The 22131-nt window shown below is 41.3% G+C and overlaps 1 protein-coding gene across 2 annotated transcripts in view; it reads right to left on the reverse strand.

Moving 5' to 3' along the window:
• SYNPR (synaptoporin) overlaps nt 1-22131 on the reverse strand; it is a 296179-nt gene that overhangs the window by 96918 nt on the left and 177130 nt on the right. For both annotated transcript variants that reach the window (XM_032649185.1, XM_032649187.1), the window contains one exon: nt 19187-19311. In XM_032649185.1, the coding sequence (XP_032505076.1) occupies nt 19187-19311 (125 nt within the window). The remainder of the gene's footprint in view (nt 1-19186; nt 19312-22131) is intronic.

Here is a 22131-nt window from a genome sequence, read left to right on the forward strand (position 1 = left end):
TGCTGGACCTAGAGATGATCATTCTAAGTGAAGTAAGTCAGACAGAGAAAGACAAATATCACATGATACCATTTATATGTGGAATCTAAAAAAATGATACAAATGAATTTATTTACAAAACAGAAACAGACTCACAGACTTCGAAAACAAATTTATGGTTACCAACAGGGAAACGTGGTTGGGGGAGGGATAAATTAGGAGTTTGGGACCAGCAGATACACACTACTATATATAAAATAGATAATCAACAAGGACCTACTGTATAGCACAGGGAACTTTACTCAGTATTCTGTAATAACCTATATGGGAAAAGAATCTGAAAAAGAATGGATACATGTATATGTATAACTGAATGACTTTGCTGTACACCTGAAACTAACACAGCATTGTAAATCAACTACACTCCAATATAAAAGAACAATTAAATTTTAAAAATGTGCTAAATGAATGAATGAGTCTCTCTTTGTCCCAGCAACCATGTACAGATTGTTGACCAACTAATAATTTGGTGCCTACCCATCATTCAATTAGCTAAGATGGGTGGGGCCCCTGGGACCCAAACATGGCTGAGTATGGGCTGGATCTGCAGCAGAGGGCAAGCACTCTACACTCGCCTGGTTCATGCACTGACTGACCAAATGAGTAAATGGACAAGTTCAAAAGTTCAACGAGTCTCTGAGGACTCCTGGTGATGTACAGTGAGACTCTGAAAGATAAGCTGAGTATGCTTTTCTTTTCTTTTTTTTCATACTGTCTGTATTTCTCTTCCAGAAAGCATTATAAAAAGTGTTAGAGACACACATTGTTTATTTGGCTAGCGGCATTTGGTTGAAAATTGAAGTGATTTTTAAGACTACAGCAACACAGTCATCTGGGCACTAGTGATGAGCCTGAGCTAGAAAGCAATTCACATCACATTTTCATTTAGTCTTGTGCAGTAAGGCATTTACATTCATTTTCTTCTATGGTGCTGTTTGTTCCAATATGGAATACTTGTGCTTTACTTTTTTTTAAATCTGCATAAAGGAAACATTAAACTTTGTCATTTTTTTTCAGAGAACATTCAGTCTGCAGAGAGACTGAATTCCATCTCTAAAGACCATGGTAATTAGAGTAGTAATTTCAGGTTTCGAAATGGTAAAGTTCACGTCAGTCTAAGACGATGACTTAAACTGACAGAAAATCATATTCAATGGGGCACAACCGACAGAATTTATTTTCTCTTAACAATCGCTTATGTTGACTGGTGAGAAGATCAGAGAAACCAGTCCTTTCTCACTCTGACAAGCAAGAAACTAAACACAGAGACAAATAAGACTAAATACTTAAAAATTAACCTCGAAGACAAATTCTTTTACGACATTTTTGTACCTGTAAGGGACCAGGGGTTGGCAAATGAGTTCTCTTTGCAATCACTATTGGGCAGACTCTTTTCAAAGCCAACACTTAATGAGGATTTGTTAAGACGAGCACCATGGCATAAATTAATTTGATATATGAATTCTTAAAAAGTTCTATCACACTGTGTAAATATTAGTCAATTTAGGCAATTTGTTCTAGACCCCCCTGTCGCTAGTAAAGATTAATAGGGCCTTAATTCTAATTATGTGCACTGTGACTCTGTATGTTGGTGATATTGGGAAAGGATTTCAGGGACATTAGTGCAAATTCCTGTAAAATTGAGGACTTGCTGTGGGTCCTGACGAGCCACGTATGTCTCAATTTCATCCTTGTCGAGTATTCTTTTAAAAGACTAAGCTCCATGGAAAGAGAACCTGTTCTCTTTTCATTTTTAAATTTCCATCATTGCCAGGCACCATGCCTGGCCCATAGTGAATGTTTCAGCAATTAGCAAATCTCATCAGAGAGCTCTGAGGAATGCTGATTTAATGAGGTAACAGGGGTGGGGGGAAGTGATCAGGTGAACATGTCAGGGATCAGACATAAAGAAAGATGAGTACACTGCTCTTCAAAAATTTTTGCCAGGAATACAAACGTCTAATAATTATATAACAACACACTTATCCTCACTAATAATTAAATATGTACCTCTAGAGGATTCCGTTATTGGGTAGAATGTGAAGAACCAGGCACCTTCATATCCTCCTGGTGGACATCTAATTGCTTTCTGGAGAGGAGTTTGGCAAAATCTCTGAAAATTTAAGGCTTATATACCTTTTGTCTCAGGAACTTACCTTACAAATGAAGTTATAAAGCTATGTTAATTGCAGCACTGTTCGTAACACTGAAAAACTAAAACAACCTAAATATCTTTCTATAAGTGATGGGCTTAATAAATTATGGTACAGCCATGAGGCTAAAGAATGCAGTCGATCCATAAAAGCTGATGTGGGAGGATATTTACAGTTGTTTTTTTAAAAAATAAGAATTAATTTACAAATGATATTTACACCAAAATCAGTTTGCATAAAAATGAGTACATTCAAAGAAAAAGTCTGAAATGATACACACTGCTACTCTTGATAGTGATTATCTCTGAGAAGTTACATTAAGGAGGATTCTGATATTCTACTTCATTAGTTTTTATACAATGGGGTTTTTATTTAAGTTTTGAATTTCATTTTATTTATTTTCTTATACAGCAGGTTCTTATTAGTTATCCATTTTATACATATTAGTGTATATATGTCAATCCCAATCAATGGGGGTTTTTAGAACAGAAAAAATAATGTGTTCCTTTTTCTAATAAAAAAGAGATATTTAAAAATGTGGTTATAAACAACAGAATGTAAGTGTCTTAGATGATGGAATATCAAATGGTGGAAGAAAGGGTGGAAAATGAACCCCCAGTTCACGTATGGAGAGGTTGTTGAGCATAATTCTCAGCTAATTTCTAAAGAACCCTAGAGCTAATCAAGGACATCTCGGAAGAAGTCTGAACTCTGCACTTAAGGAAAAATGGTTCTCTGCACTTTTTCCTTATTTCTGATATCTCAGTGTTAGGCTTAAGGAGCGTTGTAACTAAAGATCCTTCACTGTGATCAAAGATGTTGAAGTTGGGCTCCTCTGGTGGCGCAGTGGTTGAGAGTCCGCCTGCCGATGCAGGGGACACGGGTTCGTGCCCCGGTCCGGAAAGATCCCACATGCCTCGGAGCAGCTGGGCCCATGAGCCATGGCCACTGAGCCTGTGCGTCCGGAGCCTGTGCTCCGCAACAGGAGAGGCCACAACAGTGAGAGGCCCGCGTACCGCAAAAAAAAAAAAAAAAAAAAAAAGGTGAAGTCCCTCGATTGGTATCTGGGAAATCTCCACTCCCCAACTCCTGCTTCCCTCCACAATCCATCCCTTTGCTAGGGAAACGAGAATCTGTTGTAGCACTAAACCCTTCGGTGTAACTACATTCTTAGAAAACCCTGTCATTTATGTGAGTCCTTAACAGTCTCCAAGTGACAGCTGCTACTTTGGCACAGAATCTTTCAAATTAAAGACTAAAATATTCTGCAAATGGTATGAGCAACAGCTCATTTCTTTCAAATGCTAGCCAGCTGCAAAAGGAAAAAGGGTGGTCATGACAGTCCCAGCCTGGGATTGTTTTGCCTTCAGAGTTTATTCCTGGACCTGGAAAATCAACTGGAAAATAAATGCCTGTAATTCTGAGTCCCAAGGAACACGATGTCCCCAAGAACCATTCCCTACATCCCTCCTGCCTGCCCAGCTTGCCTGCTGGTGGGAAGCAGGCTCAAAGTCTAGGAGTGAGGAAAGGATCTCTGCTATTGTGGTGGCTTGTCAACTCAAGGACATCACTGCTATTCCACTCGGTGTGATGGTGAAGCACATGACCTTTGAGGGAAGCCAGAGCTGTTAAAAGTCTGGTCCTGCCACTTATCAGCTGTGTGGCCTTGGGCAAGTTATTCAACCTCAGTGAGCTTTAGTTTTCTCACCCGTCAAGTGGAGTTCCGAGTAGCTATCCCATTGGGATGTTGTCAGCACTAAAGCATACAATACATGTGATGGGTTTCGTACAGTTCCTCACATATGGTAAAATGACCAATAAATAGTGGCTTTTGTTTGATGATAATGATGCTGATGATGATCACCTTCATCATCATTCTTTGTTGTTAAAATAGAGGTTGGAGTAGTTGGTAAAAAACTCCACTGAGATACCCATGGAAGTCACAGACTTGGACAGGTTTCCAGGTTTGGCATTTACTAGTTGTGTGACCTTGAGAAACGTTTTAAGGCTCTGTGTGCTATCTGCAAAATGGGGGGAAAATACTCTAGCTCTGCCTCTGTTACAGTGCTGTTGTGACGGTCAAGGGGATAATGACCCTACCAATAACTGTCAAACATTATATATATATGGAAATATATATATACACGTGTATGCGGGTATATACATATACACACGTATATAAAATACACTACTACTTTTTTTTTTTTTTTTTTTGTGGTACTCGGGCCTCTCACTGCTGTGGCCTCTCCCGTTGCGGAGCACAGGCTCCGGACGCACAGGCTCAGCGGCCATGGCTCATGGGCCCAGCCGCTCCCCGGCATGTGGGATCTTCCCGGACCGGGGCACGAACCCGCGTCCCCTGCATCGGCAGGCGGACTCTCAACCACTGTGCCACCAGGGAAACCCCTACTACTACTTTTTGATTTCTGCCCTAACTGCTACTTGGCCTAGGGAGGAAAGGCAACTACCACTTGCCTTTTCAGCCCCTTTTTGGGGGGACGTGCTCAAAAGTACATTATGGGGGGGAGGTAGTGAAATTGCTAGTTTGTCCATTACTGCCAAATTTAAATTACCATTTGCTTTTTCGTCACTTATTGTTTTTCATTCTAAGAGAAATATAGATCACAACAGGAAATTTGGGAATAACAGAAACCAGAAACATTCATTTGCTTAGTCATGGTACTTTCCTTTTTCTATTTTATCCTGTTAAGTATGATAAATAAGGCAAGTGTTTGCTTAAACCAAAGTGTAACCCCAAATATTAAAAAAAAAATCTGGCAGTGTTAAATCACAAAGTATTAGGCAATTGAAAATGGAAGTTCTACCTATTTATTTCTCCTTGAATCAGCAGTTCTCCAATTTCTGTGTGCCTAGGAGTCATTTGGGACTTCCGAAGTGTCAATGCTGGGCCCCAGCAGCAGCCATCATGCTGATTAGGGAGGTCTGGGCTAGGATCCTGGAATCTGCATTTTAAACAAGCTTTCTACATGGTATGCAGGTTTGGGGTGGGGCGTCCCTGAACCTGACTTTGAGAGACAGTCTAAAGTCCCGACTCAGGTCCAGGCCTCTGAATTCCCACAGCTGGATCCTGGAAGAGGAATTAGGAATGCAAAGCCCAGCCTCACAGATGTTACCGTTTGATGCCCCAGGCCTCCATGCATTTACTTTTCCATTCTGCCTGCCCAGCATCTGGCCAGCAAGGCAGTTGAGCATTTGTTTCCTTTTTGACCTCATGGTCCCCAGAGAGTTCAATGCCGCTCACAGCTCACAAAATGACATTCTCTCAGGGAAGGGGTGGGGCTGGGGAAGGATGGGGCACACAGGTCTCCACCACTCAACTGACACCAGCTGAACCTCCTAAAGTATACTGTGTGGCTTCTGGCCACCTGCTTGATAGTCCAGGGAATGCGAAGAATGCTCCAATATTCCTCTGGTTCCCAAAGAGAAGGAAGCAGAGACGGAGCTTAACAGCGTGGGGCAGGCACCTAGCATTTCCAAGGGACATACACACAGATGTGAGTGGGATGTTTCCTTCTGACATTCCTGGGCTACTGCTATAGCTGAATTCCTTTATCCTTTTCTAGGCAACTCAACCCTCGTCCCCCACCTCCTGCCCCCAATTCTAGGAAAGAAAACAGCTGAAAGGAAGAACTAGAACTTGCTTTTTATAACTTTGAAAAAAGCGATGTTTGCATTCTTCTAGGGAGTAGCGCTTCTCCCAGCTAATGAGGCTCTGCCCACCACACTGCCCCACACCTGCTCTGTAAAATGACACACAGGGAGACCGAGAACTACAGAAAAGGCTCACCCAGCATACACTGATTTAATCTCTGCCACTTGTCACCTCCCTATGGGAGCTCAACAGAAACAACAGCCTTGATTATATAACCTGCAATTATTTTCAGAAACTGCCCAAATCCCGGTTTTAAAAGCCCTGTTCAGATTTTACCGAAATAGGATAAATATCAGAGGAAGCCCTATGAGGCTGAAAGAAAAAGACATATAGAGTAAGTCTGTTGAATTTTTATATTTTCTTCTGCTCTCTCTGAAGCAGCAGTGGCTGGGGTGCTATCCGGGTTCCCGGCCGAGGTCAAGTATAACTGTTCCCCCTAAAAGGAAGTTAGGAAAATGTATTTCTGCTTTCATAGAATTAGAGGTCTAATTCTCTTAAGAAAGCATCAATCCAGTTTGTTCATTTTGTAGATGAGGAAACTGATGTTCAGAGAGGAACTCTGTGCTGGCCATTGGCTGTTTGTTCTCAATTCCATGATCTGCTCCTCCCCTGCTCTGCTCTGCATCTCAGGGGCCTGATTTCCTTTCCAACTGGCTTTCAGTTTAGGCTGGGCCAATGGGAAGCTCTGGTGGGAGGCTAGAGGGCAGGAGCATGGAAGAAGCCAGAATACCTCTCCCCCTCTTTCTCTTGCTGCTTTGGGTCACATGTCCAGCAGTGGCTGCAGCTCTACCTTGGTTCATGCTCCTCTGGACACCTCCTCCATCCATGGTCCCAGCTTCCGTCACACGGGTGCCCCATCTTGTGCTCTAATAAGACCACCTCTCCCTTTACGCCTCTTGCCCAGGGGTCAGTAAACTTCTCTTTTTAAAGGAACAGATAGAAAATACTTCAGGCCAACTGGCAAAACCAAGGATATATTGTAAGTACTTACACAACTATAATGTTTAAAATGTAATCATTAAAAAACGTAAAGTCCTTATTAGCTCATGGACTAAGTAAAAGCAGGCTGCAGGCTGGCGGGACTTGGCTCAAGGGCTTGACTTTGCCATCCATGCTCTGGGCTTAGGGGTTGTGGTGGATTCCTAGTCACTAATCTCTGGATTGCCTCCTGATCCAAGCCCTGCCTCGCTAGTTCCCTATATTAACTTTTTAAAATTGAATCACTTGGCATGAGGTCTCCTTTCCTGACTGGACCCTGACTGATAGAGGCAATGATTTGTTTCAAACCATATTCCATGAAGAGGAATTGTTATCCACTTCATATACTTCTTATTGCTTTCAGAAACGCATTCACAAACATGTCTCGATGGAATCGTGTAAGTTTCCTTTCAAGTTAAGTCAGCTGGCTGCCTACTTGTGTTTTGACTGTCCTGGATGACATGCAGTGTTGAAAAACTAGTGACCTTCCCAAGGGGTTGCCCACAGCTAATATTGGGAACAAGAAACTGAAAATATTAAAGCTGATCCCCAGACTGACCAAATGCTACCCAACATCACTGGCAAAAGATGACAAACCGGGCTGGGTTGTAGACGCAAATTGCCATAAGAGGTGAGGCATGGATGACCATGCAAATCTGACATGCTACGTACCACACAGTACCCTCCCCACTGCGTCCACATGTGTCTAACCCCCTACTGTCTCTTCCCTGCACAGTTGCAGCTGCCTCCTAACCGGCCTCCCTGACTTTACCCCGTCCCATGCTCCCTTAAGACTATCTTCATAGCTGCAAGCCAGATCTTTTAAAAACATCAATTGCATGGCTCCACTGCACAAAACCTCCAATGACTTCCCACCTCACTCAGTATAAAATCCCAATTCGTCATGTTATCTCACCAGACCCTATGTGACCCAGCTGCTGCCGTCTTCTTCCAGCTCATCTCCTTGCTCCCTCCCTCCTCCCTCCAACCTGCAGTGCTGGTGTCCTCACTGGTTCCCAGACTCTCCCCAAGCTCAGACATCAGGCCCCACACTGGCTCTTCCCTCTCCCCGGAATACACCCTCAGGGACCTCTGAGGAGCACAGCTCTCTCTTCTCTCTCCTCTCTCTCTTAATTCTTGCAGGTCTGCACTCCACTGTCACTTCATCAGAGAGATTTTCCCCAGCCAGCTAATCTAATACAGCACGGTTCCATTCGTCATCTTATCTCCTCGGCATGGCATGTGCCGTTCCCTTGGCTTAGATCATTCTTCCTCTCCTCCTTTGGTTTTTTTCGTGTGTTTTAAAATTTTTTTAAAATTTTCTTTATTTAAGTATGGTTGGTTCACAATGTTGTGTTTAATTTCTGCTGTACAGCAAAGTGATTCAGTTATACATATATATATATTTCATATTCTTTTCCATTATGGTTTATCACAACAGGATATTGAATATACTTCCCTGTGCTATACAGTAGGACCTTGTTGTTTATCCATCCTATATATACTAGTTTGCCTCTGCTAATCCCCAACTCCCAATCCTTCCCTGCCCACCTCCCTTCTTCTCCTCTTTCAACCGATATCTTAAATGCCATCTCCTCAGGGAGGCCCTTCTGGATCATCCTGTATGTGTAGGTGTCCTTTAACCCTCTCCATCCCCATTTCACATTTCTGTACAATGTTCACCTTTTCTAATAAACTGCCACTACTGTGTGTGTGTGTATGTGAGTGTGTGTGTGTGTTCTTTGTCTAGCTCTTTAATGTCTGTCTTCCTCCCATTCCCAAATGATTGTAAATTTCATGAGGGAAGAGGCTGTGTCTACTTTACCAACCAACACATACCAATAGGCTATATAGTTCAGGGCCTTGTACACTGTAAGTGCTCAGTAAATATTTATGGAGAGAAAGAATAAATGATCCAACATGGGATCAGTCATAGATTTGGAGAGATGATTAAAGAGGCTCCCCACTGTATTAGAAGCCATTGGTTGCCCACTCATATCTCTCTGGTACTCATCATTTCTGTATACGATGATGACTTTCTAAAGAAAGCATCACGATCTCTGCCTGAAGGCTTTCACGGGCTGCAAGTGCATGCTTGGTCTGCATGCACTGCTGGGGAGTTAATGCCTGTAGGAGCAGCTTTTGATGACCAACAGGAGTTGGTAGATAATTACCCCAGCTTCATCACTTGCCAGAAGTGAAGCGTGTTATCCACGCTTTCCTGGAAGTCTTAGTTGCCCCAGGGCCCACCGTGGTACCTTGCTCATTAATCCACTCTTCACTGGCTTTTTTCCCTTCCTTGTCTCACTATCCCACACCTTACTGGTATTTCCAGGAATCACCTGCCAAGAAAACTACAAATCCTTGTCTCATCATGTGCTGTTGGGAGAACTCAAACTAAGACATCCTTCTATGGAATTCCCTACCACTGTCCTTTTGGAGAAGTGCTACAACAAAAATGTTCCCATTCTATCAGTGACTCAGGTTGCCAGGGGAACAGTGCGGTGGGGATGAGGTAAACGAATTGGTCATTCTCTAATTTTTTAATTTAACCCATTCCATGGCAGCAGCCAGTGTGCCACATTTTCTGTGATCTCTGCAGACATTCCCTACAAATGACAGCTCCTCTCTTTATGTAGATATCTCCAAATATGACTGTCCTTGGTCTACAGCTGTATTCTGCCAGGTCCTTGCACCAAATTCTATTGATACAATTAACGGCAAGGAAGACACCATTCGGTGAATACTTGAGGTGCGCCAGACTCTGTTTCACGAACAACTTGTATGACCTAATTGAATGCTTACAACCATCCTATGAGGAAAGTACTCTCATTTCCTTCTTAGAGTAAGGAAACCTAGGCCCAGAGAGACTATAACTTGCCCATCTGCCGGGTGGCAGAGCTTGGATGTGAAGCCAGGGGTGTGGCCAGAGATCCACCATTAATCCTTTGGCTATACTATCTTCCATTCTCCCCACCTGCCTGCCCCAGAGAACCACCAGGTCTCATCACATCCAAAATTTATTTGAAGGCATAACATTAAAATGAGATACTGTAGTTATAAAGTTTCTGAAATTTTAGCCAAAAAGAGTGAAACCCTCTGGTAATGAGAAACAATAAACATGCTCAAATGTAATTGCAAAGGCAGCATTTCCTGAACACAAGATATAAAAAAATTGCAGCTCTTAACATTTTTATTTTCCCCAATTTGGCCTTCATGATAAAAAAGAGTTTATCACCATCGCGCTAGGGCAAGGATCTTAGGGGGAAAATGTTTTCCCCCACGACAGAGCTAGCATTACCAAATAAAGGCCCAAACTCCACAGCTTTCCTGGCATCAACCTCCACCAGTCCCCACGTTCCAAACAGAAGTGGGCGAATCAGAGCAAGTGGCCAGAGTCATAGAGAGAACACTGCTTCTGCAGCCAGTGCCCAGCAAGCCGCCCCGGCTCACCTCTCCCTCAAAACAGAAGACCCATCGTAAATTCTGTTTCAAGGATCACAAAGATCAGACTCAGAATCTCATTCTCCAATCCCACTCCCACCAAACAACCCCGGGAAGATCATGCTTGTGCCACTGAGTGTTTCTGTTCTGTACTTTGGGAGCCTTTCATTCTCCCATTAGCTTAATGAGAAAAAAAAATCCAGGCCCAATAAGAATACCTTCTAGGGCAGCCCAAATAAGCGTCAAAGAGTTAAAGCAAGTTAATAAATGAGAGATAGTTAAACATGTACACATCTCTTAAAGTTTGCATATTGGGAGAGAGAGGGATAGGGAAGCTCCCATTCTGCGTAAAATATAACATAATAAAGGGGTCATTTTCTTGTCTTGAGGGTCATTTTGCTAATTAACTAGAATATCTTCTTCAGCTCTCTATTTTTAATTACCTTTTCTTGGTAATGAAAGTAAAAACAATATACTGAAAGAGACTTTATTGAGTGCCAGGTCTTGTGTTAACCATTTCCTATACATGATTCACTTAATACAACACTTCTATGAAATAGTTAACACTGTCTCTGTTTTCCAGATAAGGAACAGAGGTGGTAAGCAGTATTCTCAACAAAACACAGCAAGGAAGTTCCAGAGCAGGGATCTGAACCCAGGCAATCCACCTCTAGAGTTCAAGCTACATTATGTTGCTTCAGTAAATTCACAGTGTAAAAAGTCATAAAACTTACTGGAGAAAATCTGGAAAATGTGGACAAGTGTACAAAGAATATTTGATGCATTCATAATCTCACCACCTAGAAATAAATTAACAAGTTGATGCAGTGATCATGACATAATCTCTATAAACAGGACATGGCTTTTGTTGTTACCCCAAGTGAAAAGCTGTGTGGTTAATCCCCAAATTTGGAGAATATATTTGCGGTGGACTGACAAACTATGGTGTACGTTTTAGACAAAATTCATTTTGGAGGCCTCATGGATCATCTCTCAAATCTAAGCAATCATCTATTTTTCAGAAACGAAGGTTGAGTACATGCTATTATGACTGTCAATTGGAAAAGACCTACCACATATGCTAAGATACCATGACAGAGAAAACCAACCGTGGCTTCAAATTTGAAACCTGAATTGAAAACCACTGAAGGAGATTTCTGACCAAGCTGGTTTTCATATGAGCAACAGTGTACAACATCTTTTAGAGTGAGAGAAAATAGGGATCGATCTGTCTATCTATCTATCCATCTATCTATCCATCTATCTATCCATCTATCTACCTATCTGTACCTCTCTCTCTACCTATCTATCCATCTACCTGTCCACCTGTCCATCCATCCACCCACCCACCCACTCACCTACCCATTCATCCATCCACTTTCTTTAATGTTGGTAATTCACACAATGGTAGTGTCTTAGGTTGGATTACCCAGAAGCAGACCCTGAGATCAAGATTTGAGTGCAACTTGTTTTTGGAAGATTCATCTCTGGAAATACCAATAGGCCAGTGGAGAATTGAGACAGGAAAGGGAAAGCAGGTAGTAAAAGGTGTGTTAATTAATGACCATGTTTCCACTGTGGGAAGTACCTGCTGGGTATTCTGAGAGATGGTGTGGGACCTGGCTCAGAGCTGTGCCTCAGGAGAGGTGAGGCACTCAGGATATTTATCCTCCAACAAACATTTGTCACTGGATGAAGGCTGCTCCAGGAGATATTAACTCCCCAGCATTTCTGGCCTGCCCTGCGTACTGACCAAGGAAGTTCCTGTGGCTTGAGAAAGCCCTTTAACAGCTATATGGGTTTACAATAAAAAGTGTAGGTGTGAATTGTGAGGGACTAACAGGTATGGGCAATGGCAGCATGTGCTATAGCCAGCTAGTATAAAATAAAACAAAATTGGAATCATTATATATATATATATATATATATATATATATATATATATATATATATACACCCTTAAATGTTATTTGAGGAAATGACTTTCAGTGTCTGCCTACCACATTTTATTTAACTGATTCCCTATTTTTGGACACATAAGTTATTTCTAATTTTGAGGTACTTAGAATAATTCAATAATAAATACCTTTGTACACACTTCTTTATATCTCTGGTTATTTCTTCAAGATAAATTAATCAAGGGCAATTTTGTTAATTATCTAAAGCAGGGATTACTAATCCCATATCTAGAAGAGTGCTTGACATTGATAGAAAACTTAATATCTTTTTTATCCGGACAGGCAACTCCAGACATAAAAGTGACATAACAACTTAATTTACTTTTCATGATGAATCTGCTGTTATTCTCTATACTCAGTTGTTCTCAAATGATGGAAGATTTTTATGCCTTTATTATAGAAACCTTTTTGACTGTCTAGCCAAGGTGGCAAGTTTATCACCCATCATCAAATGAGCTGATTACTTTCAAGAAGCCAAAGGTGAACGCCTTTTCTATAAGAAGGTCGTTAACAACCTTCTCTCTTTCTTCACAAACATCACCTCACACAGGCTTAAGGGAAAATGGTTTGAGCCTTAGCATTTTGCATTTTACTTGTCTGAGGGAAAAACATACCGAATTCTATTTACCATTCATTGTCCAACAGCCTGGCATGCTTTCCTTCCTACAGAAATATCTCATGAAATTCCTCAATGACCACCATTCATTACCTTCAGTGGACTTTTAGTTTTCACTTTTCTTTGAAGTGCTGAGTGGTATCACTCATTCACGACGTATCCCTACCTTCTGTGAAGCCTACACTTGCCTGGTTGTCCCACCCCTTTTCCTTCTGCCTCTTCTTGGTCTCGCTCAGCCACTGCGCTCCTTCATTTCTTCTAAGTGTGGGTATCTCTCATAGATTAGCCCTGTGTGCCCACGCTCCCATCTGTCTCGAAGACCTCTCTTCATCTAGGACTTACTTCTCACTCCATGAAGATGACTCTTGGAGCCCCATTTCCAGGCTAACCCTATCTCTTCTTACGTGGGGTTCAAGCATGAAACTTCTTGATAGAAAACACAAACACAGCATGATCAAATCCAAATTTATCTTCTCCACTTTAAAATGGTTTTCCTTCTTATTCTCTCTTTACCTTCTTGGACTCTTTCCCCATATTCAATCACACAGGAGTTCAAGGTCTTCTAAAATCTTGTCCAAAGTCATCTTTCCAGCTTTACCACTTTACTCCATCATTTTTGGCTCTACTCAGCATGTTTCAAACAACCTGAACATTGTTTTCTTCAGTTTTTATTCAAATTAGTAGATCATATTACACAACATATGACATCCAAAATCTTGAGTCTGATTTTCTATGTGATGCTGAACAAATTTCTCTCAGCTCAGTCTTCTCAAACGGAACCTCAGAACCCCCGTCATAGAGATGGTGCAATAATTATGTAGTACACTCTGACCCTTCAAACTAACCTTTGCCATGAAAACTTTTATTCCCATAGCCCCTAAGCTCTCCACTCTGATTTCCTGTCATGTGACAGGCATCATATATAAATGCAAAGTGTTAGTTGGTATTCCTCAAGTAGGCTTCCTTCAAATGTGTTAAATTTCTTTAAAATAAGAAACTCTACTTCCCATTTTTGTGGATAAATAAAGTGCTAAAAATATTGAACACAGAACCCCCCCCAAATTATCAAATGAATTTTCTACGAAAGTAGCATATTACAGTAGATGAGGAAAACAGTTAAATGCTGTTTGTTCATTTTAATCACAGACCAAACAGGTCGGGTGGCAAATGCTTTATTCCCATAGTCAAAGGACATATTGCTGAATTAAATTGCTTCTGATAGAAGCGTGCATGAAAAATGCATACATGTGGTGGTGTGAAGGAGTTATAGTTTGGGCATATTTACTGGAAGCAGCACATGAATATTTTGTAAATTATCTATGATTTTTTTTTTTTTTTTTTTTTTGCGGTATGCAGGCCTCTCACTGTTGTGGCCTCTCCCGCTGCGGAGCACAGGCTCCGGACGCGCAGGCTCAGCGGCCACGGCTCATGGGCCCAGCTGCTCCGCGGCATGTGGGATCTTCCCAGATCGGGGCACAAACCCATGTCCCCTGCATCGGCAGGCGGACTCTCAACCACTGTGCCACCAAGGAAGCCCTATCTATGATTTTGTAAATTGAGGTTATCTCACATTTGATAATCTGATAAGGGAGTTAAGTAGCTTTCTTTGATCTGTCATTTACAGACTAATTGTTTTTGTTCAAATGACTTGGCATTAGAGTTTACTGTCTTCCTTGTGTTTTCAATAAACGGAATAATCAGAAACTGCTGAATACTCTCGTTTTGTTTCTAAGATTATGATCAAATCACTGACATTGGTTTGTAAAATTTTATTTTTTTAATTGATCTTTATTGGAGTATAACTGCTTCACAATACTGTGTTAGTTTCTGTTGTACAACAAAGTGAATCAGCCATATGCATACATATGTCCCCATATCCCCTCCCTCTTGAGCCTCCCTCCCACCCTCCCTATCTCACCCCTCTAGGTTTTCGCAAAGCACTGAGCTGAACTCCCTGTGCTTTGCTGCTGCTTCCCACTAGCTATTTATTTTACATTTGGTAGTGTTTATATGTCGATGCTACTCTCACTTCGGCCCAGCTTCCCCCTCCCCACAAGTCCATTCTCTATGCCTATGTCTTCATTCCTGCCCTGCCACTAGGTTCATTAGTACCATTTTTCTTTTTTTTAGATTCCATATATATGTGTTAGCATATGGTATTTCTTTTTCTCTTTCTGACTTACTTCACTCTGTATGACAGACTCTAGGTCCATCCACCTCACTACAAATAACTCAATTTCATTTCTTTTTATGGCTGAGTAATATTCCATTGTATATATGTGCCACATCTTCTTTATCCGTTCATCTGTCGATGGACGTTTAGGTTATTTCCATGTCCTGGCTATTGTAAATAGTGCTGCAATGAACACTGTGATACATGTCTCTTTTTGAATTATGGTTTTCTCAGGGTATATAGCCAGTAGTGGGATTGCTGGGTCATATGGTAGTTCTATTTCTAGTTTTTTAAGGAACCTCCATACTGTTCTCCATAGTGGTTGTATCAATTTACATTCCTACCAACAGTGCAGGAAGGTTCCCTTTTCACCACACCCTTTCCAGAATTTATTGTTTCTACCTTTTTGATAATGGCCATTGTGACTGATGTGAGGTGACACCTCATTGTAGTTTTGATTTGCATTTCTCTAATAATTAGTGATGTTGAGCTTCTTTTCATGTGCCTCTTGGCCATCTGTATGTCTTCTTTGGTGAAATGTCTATTTAGGTCTTCTGCCCAGTTTTTGATTGGATTGTTTGTTTTTTTGATAGTGAGCTCCATGAGCTGTTTGTATATTTTGGAGATTAATCTTTTGTCCGTCGTTTCATTTGCAAATATTTTCTCCCATTCTGAGGGTTGTCTTTTCGTCTCGTTTATGGTTTCCTTTGCCGTGCAAAGACACTGGCTTGTAAAATTTTAGAAGAAAGTAACTTTTTGATGATATCCATCACCAGCATCTTGCTAACCCAACTTACTTCTGAAACAAATGACTTCAGAGTAATCTGAATAAATTCTAGTAGTGTCTCTTACTACTGAAATCTTCCTCGAAAAGATAGTGGCACAATATTTTAAAGTACCCAAATGCACAACTGAAATTGCAACTCTAGTAAAATTGGGCCTCTTTGGAATGTATATCTCCTACATGGACATTAGTGGGACAAAAAGGTAAGACATTCTGTGGGAGGAGATAGGCTAATCTTGATTTCTTAACAGTATAGATAGTACGTAGTGTATAGATGTGATCTGCAGAGTGGCAAAAGCTTTCCTGCTTTTTTCTAGAATGGTGGTTTTTAAAATGCTTCTAGGAGACCTAGGGTTCTGAGGAGATATGACAAGTGCGGTACAGCCGGGGGTGGGCAATGTGTGTGGCAGGGAGAGGGCTCAGGAAGACCAGCTGGATGTTTCAAGTCCCCTTCCTCCCCTTGTTCAACTTTTCCAATGACTCATATCTGTTATATATAGAGAGCTTCAGAGCAAGATAAGGTATGGAAGAAAAGTTCTGCTATTAAAAAAAAAAAAAGGTTCATAATTTTTGTTTCAGAACCCAAGTAAAAATCTTTCAAATGAGCAGGCCACTATACTTACAGATGGTAATAAACCTTTTAATCCAATTTCTCTAGCTGCTTTTAATTGGGCCAGTAATATATCTTAGGAAGAAAATGAAGAAGCCCAAGGCTGGAAAATGTTTGCGTGAAAGGCCTTTTCAAATTGTTCACTTAGCTAAGGACTGTGTGAAGTTAAATATCACCCTGCTCTCTACCACCACCCCAACCTAGGCACTGGTTTTCCATCTACACAGGTTTCTTGACTGGTATATTTTACTTTGAGGGACAGAGAGACCTGTGTTCAATGTTCAGCGACCTGCTGCTCTTTAAATATTAAGGGACTGGGACTTCCCCGGTGGCACAGTGGTTAAGAATCTGCCTGCCAATGCAGGGGACGCGGATTCAATTCTTGGTCTGGGAAGATCCCACATGCCGCGGAGCAACTGAGCCCGTGTGCCACAACTACTGAGCCTGTGCTCTAGAGCCCGCGAGCCACAGCTACTGAAGCCCGTGCACCTAGAGCCCGTGCTCCGCAAGAAGAGAAGCCACTGCAATGAGAAGCCCGCGCAACGTAACAAAGACCCAACACAGCCAATAAAGAAATTAATTAATTTAATTAATTAATTAATTAAGGGACTGACCTTCAAGTCATCTGCTTCTACCATATCTCTTGGTGGGAAATCCTGGTAGAAAGCAATGTAGACCTTACAATGTCACGAATAATGTTACTAAGCATCCCACCCCTGTTGCCCAGCCAGTGAAAATTCTCATCTCCTCTTCTAGATCCCCTGTGTTGATGAGTAAGCATGCATTGGCTTGGCCATTCCACACTAAAGCCAAGGAGTTCCTCCAGAACCTTCAGATGTGTCAAGCATCCCCACTCCCACTTCCACTAGCATAGGAAGCTCTGGTAATTGCTAAATTACCAGGCATTCTATACTTAATATTTCTCTGCTTTGGACTCCCTTATTAGTTAATTAGGAGAGTATCTACTTGAGCAGAGGTGTTTGCAACTTTTATCACTGTATGACTCTTAAAAACCATTTAATACATTGGTATAAATGCCCTGTCTGCGTGATTCATTGGCTGTGAACTGAGGCACTTTTGTTTTGGACTAGGAAAAGTTCACTAGATCAGTATACTAAGGATGCGTTCCATGATATACAAATCTTCTGAGATGCTCAGTGAGAAAGGGTTTCTGTGGCCAAAAATGTTTGGGGACACACTGTGTTCTTGGTGATTCAAAATGTGTATTAGAATGGCAAAGTGCTAAGAAGTATTTCTTAAACTTATTTTATCATATAATTTAAAAATTCTGAGAAGTCCCTGGTGGCAAAGTGGTTAAGAATCAGCCTGCCAACGCAGGGGACACGGGTTTGAGCCCTGGTCTGGGAATATCCCATATGCCGCGGAGCAACTAAGCCCGTGCGCCACAACTACTGAGCCTGCACACCCAGAGCCCATGCTCTGCAACAAGAGAAGCCACCGCAATGAGAAGCCCGCACACCACGATGAAGAGTAGCCCCTGCTCACCACAATTAGAGAAAGCCCACGCACAGCAACAATGACCCAACACAGCCAAAAATAAATAGATAATAAATAAATAAATTTATAAAAAAATAATTCTGCCTCCCTCCCTCCCTCTCTCCTTCCTTCCCTCTCTCCCTCTTATTCTCTATCTCTTTCTTCTTACTTTCTTCCTCTTTTCTTTTTAGAAACATTAAATATGTAGGGCTCCATGGGAAAGATTTTGAAAAACACTGTACTTGCCTATTTAAGCAAAGTTTTTAGGGGCTAATTTCTACTTTTCTCTGTAATTCCAGAACCAGCACTGTATCTGGCACAAAATGAATATTCGACAAATGTTTGCTAAATTGAAGGGCACACATGAGAGTATATTAATAAGATGTCAAAATATTATGTTGAAAGTGTTTTACAAAATCACGCCAGTTATTTGGTACCAAGTGTTTGGTACTTTTACAGAAACAAATTATTTAGAAATTGAATTCAATTAATCCACTTTGGGTAGATGGATCAGAATCACAAGATGTCTGATTTGGGACAAGTCCTAGTAGGTATTTAGTCATCATTTTATAGACAGGTCTTATCTTTCATAGTGAATTTATAAAGAGGTTGAAAGAGTTATCTCAAGCAACTGAAGTAAAGGAGTAAAGATGTGAGTTCTGGGCTTAACCCGAGTGCGCTCAAACACTGACTCTGCCACCTACTGGCCAAGGAAATGTGGGCAAATATATCTGCGCCTCAGTTTCCTCATTTGAAAATGGCGATGGTACTTGTACTACCCTCAAAAGGTCACTGTGATGACTTAATGAGATTCAAGCTAAGCACAATGGCACATGGAAACAATATTAATATCATTAAACGCATTATCAGACAGGATTGCATAGTCACTATGAAATGAGAGGTGACCACACAATTGTAGAGAGAATTTGGGAGACCTTAAAGAATTATGGACGGGAAGGAAGAAATTGTATAACTGAGATCTCCATATTGATGGACCCCAATACTGGGCAATCTGTAGCATTTTTTGGGAGAGGGAGAGTTAATTCTGGTTTGAAAGTACAACTCCCATGGAATAACTCTTCCCAGGGTAGGGTGTTAGGTGGGCCTGCTTTTACTTGTTTGGGCATTCTTCAGGCTCAGGAAGAATCCTCTCTTTTTACTCATAAGTCCCTGGGAGACTGCATTTTTTAAAGAAACCACAGAAAGAAGAAAGTGCCCTGCCCCTCCGGGAGACGAGTGAGCACAAGTCACCATTCCCTACCTGAACGGGTAGGCAAATGCTACGTCAATGCTGAGGTTACTTTCCGTCTTGTTGACACAGTCCACACTCAGCCGCAGGCCTCCGGAATAGCCACCGCATGTTGCAAATGCAAAGATTGCAAAAAGCTGTGGAGAACAAAGAAACAAAAGAGAAGGCGGCTATTAGGATGGTGCTGATCTCACGAGATCTGTCAACAGGAGCTCAGCGTCTCACACTGAGAAAGGTTGGAGTTCTCCTAAAGTGCGGCATCTTATTTGGTTCAGGCTGGAATGAAGGCCAGGGTGATGATGGGGAATGGGGTGGTGGGGTCTGAAAAAACTGTCTGGAAAGCTGGAGTAATTTTGTTTGTAGAAAAATTAAACACAAGGACAAAATATCTGTTTGAGGCCAAATATCGGTGTAAAGAGCTGTCACACCTCAGAAAGTAGAGAAGGTAAACTCACATCAAAGGCTCTGGAGAGCTACACACCAAGGGATTAATGATGGATACCTCCAGGTAGGAAGAATTTGGTTCGTTTCCTTGCTTGCTTCTTTTTGTTTATCTGTATTTTTTGCAATACACATGTTTTGTCTTTTGGAATAATACAGATTTTTAAAAATGCATAGTCAGAGAATTTTAGAGTTGATGGGTAGAGGAAGAGGAGGTATCTAAAATATGCTATTCCAGAGGACAAGATCTCAGTATATGTCAGCCTCAATGCTCCTTTGGTGGTTCCAACTCTGTATTCCTTGCTCTTTCTGAGTCAACTACTAAAAGGTTCAGCTGGTTACGAACTAATGTCATAGTCTATCCTAGTGCAGAACATGCATCTATGGGAATTAGGTACTGAAAATTAAGAACAGGAACTCAGAGAAGTCTTCCAGAGAGAAGATACATCTGAGAAGGTGAGAATGGCATAAGATGGGAAGGAAACAAATGCCAAACTTTGTCCACTTAGTTTGGCTAAATTCAAAAGAACTTCCTGCTCATTTCCAAAGAAAGTCAATCAAGTGCACTTAAAACTCACCCATTCTGTAATACTCCCATTTATTTTATTTTAATTTTGGAACTCAGCTTTTTTTTTTTTTTTTTGTGGTATGCGGGCCTCTCACTGTTGTGGCCTCTCCTGTTGCAGAGCACAGGCTCCGGACGCGCAGGCTCAGTGGCCATGGCTCACGGGCCCAGCCGCTCCGCGGCATGTGGGATCTTCCCGGACTGGGACACGAACCTGTGTCCTCTGCATCGGCAGGCAGACTCTCAACCACTGCGCCACTAGGGAACTCAGCTTTTTATAGTAGCTTGGAGTCCCCATTAGGAACACCAGATCACTGCATAGCGAGAGGAATTCTTGTGTAAGGGTTAAGTGCATGGGCTCTGGAATGTGACCTTGGGAAAGTTGCTTAATGCACCTGTGAAGCCGGCTGGTCCTGAACTTTTGTTTGTTGGGGTTTTTTTGATTACTGATTCAATTTCATTACTAGTGATCAGTTTGTTCAGATTTTGTTTCTTCCTGATTCAGTCTTTTTTGTATTTAATTTTTTTTATACAGCAGGTGGTTCTTAGTTATCTATTTTATACATATTAGTGTATATATGTCAATCCCAGTCTCCCAATTCATCCCATCACCACCACATACACCCCCCCGCCCCTGCCCCGTCCCTGATTCAGTCTTGGAAGATTGTATGTTTCCAGGAATTTTTCCATTTCTTTGTGGTTATCTAATTTGTTGGCATATAATTGTTTGTAGTAATCTCTTATGATTTTTTCTATTTCTGTGGTGTCGGTTGTAACTTCTCTTTCATTTTTGATTTTATTCATTTGGGCCCTTTCTCTTTTTTTCTTGATGAGTCTAGCTAAAGGTTTATCAATTTTATCTTCTCAAAGAACCAGCTCTTAGTTTCATTGATCTTTTCTATTGGTTTTTAGTCTCTATCTCATTTATTACCACTTTGATCTCTATTATTTCTTTTTCTTCTACTAACTTTGGGCTTTGTTCTTCTTTTTCTAGTTCCTGTAGGTGTAATGTTAGATTGTTTGAGATTTTTCTTGTTTCCTGATGTAGGCCTGTATTGCTTATAAACTTCCCTCTTAGATCTGCCTTTGCTGAGTCCCACAGATTTTGGAATGTTTTGTTTCTATTTTCATTTGTCTCCAGGTATTTTGTGATTTCCTCTTTGATTTCTTCAGTGATCCCATGGACCAGGAGAAGCATATTTGGTAGCATGTTGTTTAGCCTTTAAGTATTTGTGATTTTCACAGTTTTCTTCTTGTAATTGAGAGTCTGGTCTTATACCACTGTGGTGGGAAAAGATGCTTGAAATGATTTCAGTCTTCTTACATTTAAGACTCATTTTTTCATCTAACATGTGATCTATCCTGGAGAATGTTCTAAGTGCATTTCAGAAAAATGCACATCCTGCTCTTTTGGGGTGGAATATTCTGTATTTATATATTAAGTCAATCAGATATAATGTGTCATTTAAGGTCAATGTTTCCTGATTGATTTTCTGTCTGGATGATCTATCCATTGATATAAGTGGGGTGTTAAAGTCCCCTACTACTATTGTATTGCTGTCAATTTCTCCTTTTATGTCTGTTAATATTTGCTTTACTGTTGGATTAATCTTTTCTATTATTATGTAAGGCCCTTCTTTGTCTTTTTTACAGTCTTTGCTTTAAAGTCTATTTGATCTGATGTAAGTATTGATACCCCAGCTTTCTTTTTGTTTCCATTTGCATAGAATATCTTTTTCCACTTCTTCACTGTGTGTCTTTCACTCTGAAGTGGCTCTGAGGCCCGACTGAGACTGTTGTGGGTATGCTGCTATGTGGGGCTGGACCCCTGGAGCAGGAGACACCTGGAGGGGTGCCAGTGCCAGCTGGGGATGCCTGCTGGGTAGAACGTGGCAGCAGCTGCTGTGGAAGAGCCAGCTGGGGCAGGCAGGTTGGGCAGGGTAGGTCCTCA

Source organism: Phocoena sinus, chromosome 11, assembly GCF_008692025.1.
Source record: "Phocoena sinus isolate mPhoSin1 chromosome 11, mPhoSin1.pri, whole genome shotgun sequence".
Lineage (NCBI taxonomy): Eukaryota > Metazoa > Chordata > Mammalia > Artiodactyla > Phocoenidae > Phocoena > Phocoena sinus.